Here is a 9,110-nt window from a genome sequence, read left to right as displayed (position 1 = left end):
ACTACGGACCAGTTCCTAAATCCAGTATTTTGTTATCCTTAGTTGAGTTATAACTTTGTGATTGTTCTTATTGTAATTCCTAAATTGCTTAGTTAGAAGCGTTGGTTAGGAACCCCTTTGTAAAACTATAAACTTGCTGAGTTTGTGTTGTGACTAGAGTTAGTCATAAGTTAAAGATTTTGTAACTAGTGAGTGACAAAGTGGCTTGTGATAAGTGTATCACAAGTTAGTTGAGTTGAAGTCTTTGTAATAGAGTCATTACAAAGTGACTTGTAATAGAGTGTTTACAAGTTAGTGAAGTTGAAAGCCTATAAGTGTAGGTCGTGGTTTTTGTCCCCTTGAGTGGGATTTCTCTACGTAAAAATCCCGTGTCTCATTTACTTACTGTTTCATTAGTATTCTCAGTGGAAACTCATAGAGGATTAGGTACTCTATAGTTTGGTGGACTCATATAAACTAACAATTGATATCAGAGCGGGTTCCTCCTATCAGGCTAACATCTAAGGATCTGTATGGCTGCTCCACCAAATTTTGAAGAAGGTCAATCTATGTACAGACCACCCAGGTTCAATGGGCAATACTATGGGTGGTGGAAGACAAGAATGCATGATTTTATCGTGGCTAAGGATTTTGAGTTGTGGGATATCATATGTGATAATCCTTACATCCCAACAAAGGCACTTGCAGAACTTCCATTCTCAATGCCAAAAATCAAAAAAGAATACACCGACGCAGACAGGAAAGTTGTGGAGAAAGATTTTTGTGCCAAAAAGATTTTGGTATGTGGAATAGGATCTAATGAATACAGTAGAATTTCTTCTTGTGAAATTGCAAAGGAGATATGGGAAGCTCTGCAAACAACACATGAGAGAACCACTCAAGTAAAGCAATCTAAGATTGATATGCTCACTACCGAGTATGAATTCTTTAGAATGAAGGACGATGAATCTACTCATGATATGCACACATGATTCACCTCCATCATAAATGAGTTACACTCACTTAGTGAAACCATTCCTAGGAACAAGCTAGTGAGGAAAATTCTTAGTATCCTGCCCAGTTATTGGGAAAGCAAGGCGAATGCTATTACTAAAGCAAAGGGCCTACAGAAGCTGACCATAGACGAGCTGATTGGAAATCTGAAGACCTACAAGATGAATAAGAAGATAGACAGTGAAAGAAGAGAACCAAATAAAGAAAAGAACCTGGTACTCAAAGCTGATAGCAATGACTCGAGTGAGGAGGGCAGTGACATGGCTTACTTAACCAAAAGATTTCAGAAGATGGTTAGGAGAAAAGGAGGAACACTGAAAAGGGGCAGCTCTAGCAAACCAAATAACTATGATCTCTGCCATAAGTGTGGAAAGCCTGGGCACTTCATCAAAGACTATCCTCTCCTGAAGCAAGACTACTCCAAGTACAACCCGGAGAAAGAAGCTAAGAGGAACCCGATTCCTAATAAGGACTTCAAGAGGAAGAGATCTGCTGACAATATAGTGAAACTGTAATGACCCAGCCGGTCGTTTCATGAGTTACCACTCTATTTTTCACATTTCTGCTTCTTATTTTCTTGTTTAGCTGTACTATGTGATATCGGGTGGGTTGGCTCGGGTTTGGAGAGATTTTGGAAAAGAATGAGACACTTAGTCTCTTTTGAGTAAGCTAAGGTTGGAAAAATCAACCGGATGTTGACTTATGTAAAAAAGGGTTCGGATGTGAATTCCAATGGTTCAGATAGATTTGGCACTTAGGAGCGCGATCGGAATGAGTTTTGGAGATTTGGAGTAGAATTAGGCTTGAATTGGAAAAATTGGAATTTTGGCGTTTTCCGGTTGATAGGTGAGATTTTGATATAGGGGTCGTAATGGAATTTCGGAAGTTGGAGAAGGTCTGTTGTATCATTTGAGACGTGTGTGCAAAATTTTAGGTCATTCGAACGAGGTTTGATAGACTTTTTGATCGAAAGCGGAATTTGGAAGTTTTGGAATTCTTAGGCTTGAATCCGATGATGATTTGGTGTTTTGATATTGTTTTGAGTGTTTCGAGGGTTGGAACAAGTTTGAATGATGTTATGGAATATATTGACATGTTTGGTTGAGGTCCCGAGGGCCTCGGGTGAGTTTTGGGTGATTGAACGGATCAAATTCAAGTTGGAGAAGTTGCAGAAAATTTGCTGTTGGTGTTGCAGATATTTGACCTTGTCACGAACCCAGTTCACCTTCCGTGAACTGTCGTGACAACACCTAGTCTCTATAACTAAGTAAGCCTAACGACTACGGAAATAAAATTGAAACTTGCGGAAAGATAAATAAAGGAAAACCAAGAATAACCAAAAAGGGAAACAATATATAGAAAGCCGCTCGGTATATACATCACGACATCTCAAACTTCTACGACACTATCCCAAAACCCGGAAACTCACGGGAAAACAAGCTAGACAAAATACAATAAAGTGCTCTAATCTCCAGAATGTCTACATCAACATTAAGATAGAAAAGGCTAACACTACAGGATAGAATAAAGATAGAGACTCCTTGGTCTGCGGACGCGGCAGATGTACCTCGAAGTCTCCGAAAGATCTCCCTGCCTCAAGGGTGATAAGCTTGGGTAGAGGTACCTGGATCTGCACATGAACAATATGTGCAGAAAGGGGCATGAGTACACCACAACAGTACTCAGTAAGTGCCAAGTCTAACCTCAGTCGGGTAGTGACGAGGAAGGTCAGGGCCCTACTGAGATAAATAAATAATAAATGACAGGGTAAATAAGTAGTATAAGTGAGAATCTACAGTAAGAATCTATACAGTATGATAAGAGCACAATAACGAAAACAAAATATAAAGGCATAACACCAGGAGAACACCACTCACAACAAGGATAATACTGGGGATCTCTTGGTATCCCGAGGATCTTTTGGTATCCTCAATATGAACACTAGGGATCTCTTGATATCCCAAGGATCTCTTTGTATCCTGAATAAATACATTAGGGATCTCTTGGTATCCTCAATAAATACACTAGGGATCTCTTGGTATCTCGAGGATATCTTGGTATCCTCAATAAATACACTAGGGATCTCTTGGTATCCTCAATATATATGCCAAGGATCTCTTGGTATCCCGCACCTCAGTCCAGATAATAAATACGTGCAGGGGATCTCCCGGGATGCCGTCCCGTAGTCCCAAATTAAATCACACAGCAGCAGCTCAAGAATATCAAAATAAATACTAAGTTCGTAACAAATAAACAGTCAATTCTAGCCTAACATGCTTCACGTAATGCAATTAAGGCAGTTCAAGCAAATAGGCAATTAAGTCAACTAAGCATGTTTTTCTAAACTAACACAGGCTAAGTTTGCAAGTAGAATAAAAACAGGTAAGAAAGGAACTCAATTTAGATACTTAAAGTAAAACTGGATTTTCAACAATTAGCTCAAGTACGCGCTCGTCACCCCACGTACAAGGCATTTCAACTATCAAATATCATATCCTAAGGGAAAGGTCCCCCACACAAGGTTAGACAAGCCACTTACCTTGAACCGACTCAAAAATCAATTCGAAACCACACGTTTGCCATGAGTATCCGACTTCAAATGGCACAAATCTATTAAATTCAATCGCATATTGTAAATAACACTTCAAGTAACGGATTCTACAATTAAATTCTAAGCTAATACGTGAAAACATGTAAAATGACCAAAATGCCCCTCAGGCCAATGTCTCGGAATTGGGTGAAATTTATATTTTCAAAAACCTCGTACTCTCACGAGTCTATAAATAACAAGAGCACTGAAATCGGAGTCCAAATGACCTCTCAAACCCTTAATCAAAGGTCTCTTAAACTCAAGCCCTAATTACCCCCTTTTCCCAAATTTCTCACCATTAATTAGGTCTTTAATCACATGTAAATGATTTATGAAGTCAAGGACATTACCTCAAATCGATTTCCCTTTGTTAAAATCCCTCTCAAAAGCTCCAAACCCGGATGAAAATGGTGGAAGAATAGCCACATTTTGCAAAGGCAACTATTTATATGTTCTGCCCTGCGTTTTCCACATTTGTGGCCCTAGGACCGCATCTGCGGTCCTGCTTCTGCGACTTTCATTAAATGGCCAATTTTTCCGCACATGCGTTCTTCCACTACCGCATCTACGGAAGATCCACCCATCTGCGAAACCTGCTGAACAAACCAAAATCTGCATCTGCGGTATCCTTTGCCGCATCTGCGGTTCCCAAGCCGCATATGCGAAAATATCAGAAGCAGCAATGCTACAGTTGCTGCAACACTTCTTTAACCTTCCCGTCAACCATCCAAAATCATCCCGAGGCCCCCGGGACCTCAACCAAAAGCACCAACATCACCTAATACCTTATTCAAACTTGTAGCAATCCTTAAAACACCTAAAACAACATCGGAAACTCGAATCAATCAAGGATTTAAGCCTAAGAACTCCAATTTTTTCTACAGATACGCTTTCGGTCAAAAACCTAACCAAAACACATCCAAATGACCTGAAAATTTGCACACACATCCCAAATGACATGACAGAACTACTGCAACTTCCGAAATTCCATTCCGACCCTCAGATCAAAATCTCACTATCAAACCGGAAACTTCAAAAATTCAAACTTAGACATTTCAAGCCTAAATTAGCTACGGACCTTCAAAACACATTTCGATCACGCTCCTAACCCCGAAATCACCTAACAGAGCTAACGGAACCATCGAATTTCCATTCCGAGGCCGTCTTTACACTGCTCCGACTAGGGTCAAATTTCTAACACTTAAGCTCTCATTTAGTGACTAAGTATCCCAAAACTCTCCGAAACTCATAACCGAACATCCCGGCAAACCAAAATAGCAGAAATAAACATGGGGAAAGCAGTTAATGGGGGATCGGGTCGGAAATTCTAAAAATGACCGGCCGGGTCGTTACATCCTCCCACACTTAAACATTCGTTCATCCTCGAACGAGCATAGAGACATACCTGAAGTAGTGAAGATATGAGGGTATCGGCTGTGCATATCCTGCTCGGTCTCCCAAATCGCCTCCACCAGATGACCCCGCCACTGAACCTTTACTAATGCAATGCTCTTTGACCTCAGCTTTCTGACATGCCTGTCCAATATCGCAACTGGCCCCTCAACATAAGATAAGTCCTTGTCCAACTGGACTGAACTGAAATCCAACACGTGCGACGGATCACCGTGATACCTTCAGAGCATCGAACATGAAATATCGGGTGAACTCTTGCCAAGCTGGGAGGTAAGGCAAGCTTATAAGCAACTTCCCCAACACGCCTCAATATCTCGAAAGGGCCAATAAACCTCGGACTCAACTTCCCTTTCTTCCCAAACCTCATGATGCCCTTCATTGGCGAAACCGAAGCAGAACCCGCTCACCAACCATATAGGAAACATCACGAACCTTCCGGTCCGCATAACTCTTCTGTCTGGACTGAGCTGTACGGAGTCTATCCTGAATCACCTTAACCTTCTCCAAAGTATCCTGAACCAGGTCTGTGGCCAATAGTCTAACCTCACCTAGCTCAAACCAACCCACCGGAGACCTGCACCTCCTACCATATAAAGCCTCATACAACGCCATTTGAATGCTGGACCGATAACTGTAGTTGTAAGCAAACTCCGCCAATAGCAAGAACTGATCCCAAGAACCTCCAAACTCAATCACACACGCACGAATCATGTCCTCAAAAATCTGAATAGTGTGATCAGACTGTCCGTCCATCTAGGGGTGAAATGCTGTGCTCAACTCCACCCGAGTACCCAACTCCTACTGAACGGCCCTCAAGAACCGTGATGTGAACTGAGTACCTCTGTCTGAAATAATGAAAACTGGATTACCATGCATACGGACAATCTCCTAGATATAAATCTTCGCTAACTACTCCAAGGAATAAGTAGTACACATAGGAATGAAGTGCACAGACTTGGTTAGCCGATCCACAATCACCCAAATGGCATTGAACTTCTTCGAAGTCCGAGGGAGTCCAACTACAAAGTCCATGGTGATCCTCCCCCATTTTCACTCCGGAATCTCTATCTGCTGGAGTAATCCACCCGGTCTCTGGTGCTCATACTTCACCTGCTGACAGTTGAGGCACCGAGCTACAAATCCCATTATGTCTTTCTTCATCTGCCTCCACCAGTAGTGCTGCCTCAAATCCTGATACATCTTTGCGGCACCCGGATGAATGGAATACCACAAACTATGGGCCTCCTCCAATATTATCTCCCGAATACCATCAACATTGGGTACACAGACCCGACCCTGCATCCTCAATACCCCGTTCTCACTAATAGTCACATCTCTGGCATCGCCATGCTGAACCTTGTCCTTGAGGACAAGCAAATGAGGGTCATCATACTGTCGCTTCTTGATACGATCAAATAATGAAGACCGAGAGTCCATACAGGCTAGAATCCGACTGGACTCCGAAAGATCCAATCTCACAAACTGGCTGGCTAAGGCCTGAACGTTCATCGCCATAGGCCTCTCTGATGCTGGTAAATATGCCAAACTCCCCAAACTCTCCACCCAGCGACTCAAAGCATCAACCACCACATTGGCCTTTCCCGGGTGATACAAAATAGTGATATCATAATCCTTCAACAACTCTAACAACCTCCTCTGGCGCAAATTTAGATCCTTTTGCTTGAACAAATGCTGCAAGCTCTGATGGTCAGTATAAATCTCACAAGGCACACCGTATAAGTAATAGCGCCAAATCTTCAGGGCGTGAACAATGACAGCTAACTCAAGGTCGTGAACAGGGTAGTTCTTCTCATGTATCTTTAACTGTCTGGACGCGTAGGCAATCACCCTACCGTCCTGTATCAACATCGCATCGAGGCCAACCCTCGAGGCATCACAATAGACTGTATAAGACCCCGAACCTGTAGGCAGTATCAAAATTAGGGTTGTGGTCAAAGCTGTCTTGAGCTTCTGAAAGCTCGCCTCACACTCCTCCGTCCACTGAAACGTAGCACCCTTTTGGGTCAACCTAGTCATAGGGGCTTCAATCGATGAAAACCCCTCCACAAAACGACGGTATTAGCCAGCCAAACCAAGGAAATTGCGGATCTCGGTAGCTGAGGATGGTCTAGGCCAACTCTGCACAACCTCTATCTTCTTCGGATCCACCTGAATACCCTCACTCAATACCACGTGGCCTAAGAATGCCACTGAATCCAACCAAAACTCACATTTCGAGAATTTAGCATATAACTTGTTCTCTCTCAGAGTCTGAAGCACAATCCTTAGGTGCTGCTCATGATCTTCCCGACTCCGGGAATACACCAGAATATCATCAATAAAGACAATGATGAATGAGTCAAGATACGCTGGAACACACTGTGCATCAAATGCACAAAGGCTGTGGGGCATTGGTCAGCCCAAATGACATAACAAGGAACTCGTAATGACCATACCGAGTCCTGAAAGCGGTCTTTGGGATATCTGGCTCTTGAATCTTCAACTGATAGTAACCTGAGCGCAAGTCAATCTTAGAAAACACACGTGCACCCTAAAGCTGGTCAAACAGATCACAATACGAGGCAAAGGATAATGGTTCTTCACCGTAACCTTGTTCAATTGGCGATAATAAATACACATACGCATATAACCATTCTTTTTCTTCACAAACAAGACAGGAGCACCCCAAGGCAATACACTGGGCCGAATAAAACCCTTATCAAGAAATTCCTATAACTGATCCTTCAACTCCTTAAACTCAGGTGGAGCTATACGATACGGAGGAATAGAAATAGGCTGAGTACCCGACAACAGATCAATGCCAAAATCAATATCTCTATCAGGCGGCATGCCTGGAAGATCAGCTAGAAACACATCAGGATAGTCCTGTACTACAGGGACTGAGTCAACAGAAGGGGTATCAACACTGAGATCTCTCACATAAGCTAAATACGCGCCACACTCCTTCTCAACCATACGTTGAGCTTTAAGAAAAGAAATAACTCTACTGGGGGTGTAATCTAAGGTACCACTCCACTCAACTCACGGCACACCTGGCATAGCCAGTGTCACGGTATTGGCGTGACAATCAAGAATAGAATAATAGGGAGACAACCAGTACATGCCTAAGATAATATCAAAATCAACCATGCTGAGTAACAATAAATCAGCTCTGGTCTCAAAACTACTAAGAGTAACCAAACACGACCAATAAACGCGGTCCACAACAAGAGAATCTCCCACAAGAGTAGAAACATAAATAGGAGAACTCAAAGAATCTCGAGGTACACCCAAATGCAGAGCAAAATAAGAAGACACATAAGAATAAGTGGAGCCTGGATCGAATAGAACCGATGCACCTCTATGACAAACCATGACAATACCTGTGATGATAGAATTAGAGGCAACGACCTCGGTACGGGAAGGAAAAGCATAATATTTGGCCTGGCCTCCCCCTCTAGGACGACCTATACCTCCCGACCTCCACCTCTAGCTAGCTGAGTAGGTGGGGTAGCAACTGGAGTTGTAATCATAGCTTGAGAACTCTGTGGGGCACGCTGTGGCTGAGAAGTCTACGGAGGTACACTCCTCCCAAGTCTAGGTGGCAATCCCTCACCACATGGCGGGTGTCACCACACTCAAAACAAGCCCTAGGAGGATGTGGTGGCTATGACTAGCTTGGGCCAGGTCTGCTGGACTGACCTTTGAAAGCACCCCGCGCCAGAGGTGCGTTAGAAACCAGAGGTGCATAATAAGGCTCCTGAGGCCTAGGAGGAGCTAGAGCACTGCTGGTTGCTAGAAGAGCTGAATGAACGAGGCGACTCACATAAACCCTACCATGACGTCCTGGAGCTGGGGCACGACCACCAGAGAAATGGCCTGACTCTAGAGACCTCTTGGCCTCCCTCTCCTCCTTCTCCCTAGAATGCATACCCTCAATCCTCCTAGCAATACTCACTACCTGCTGATAAGAAATATCTATCTCTAACTCACGAGCCATGCTAGATCTGATGGGGGGAATAAGCCCGTCAATAAACCGGCGAACCCTTCCGTGAACAGTAACAACCAAAACTGGTGCATGCCTAGCCAAACTGGTGTAACAGACAACATACTT

At 43.3% G+C, this 9,110-nt stretch overlaps 1 protein-coding gene across 1 annotated transcript; it reads left to right on the top strand.

Annotated features, from left to right (window-relative positions):
- The first annotated feature begins 602 nt into the window (after positions 1 to 602).
- LOC142176427 (uncharacterized) lies at positions 603 to 971 on the top strand. Its single transcript, XM_075244132.1, has one exon. It carries the CDS (start codon positions 603 to 605, stop codon positions 969 to 971), a length of 369 nt encoding a protein of 122 aa, XP_075100233.1.
- Positions 972 to 9,110: the final 8,139 nt, after the last annotated feature.

This window comes from Nicotiana tabacum, chromosome 3 (assembly GCF_000715075.1).
Source record: "Nicotiana tabacum cultivar K326 chromosome 3, ASM71507v2, whole genome shotgun sequence".
In the NCBI taxonomy this organism is placed as follows: Eukaryota; Viridiplantae; Streptophyta; class Magnoliopsida; order Solanales; family Solanaceae; genus Nicotiana; species Nicotiana tabacum.
This window is presented reverse-complemented; position numbering and strand designations above follow the sequence as displayed.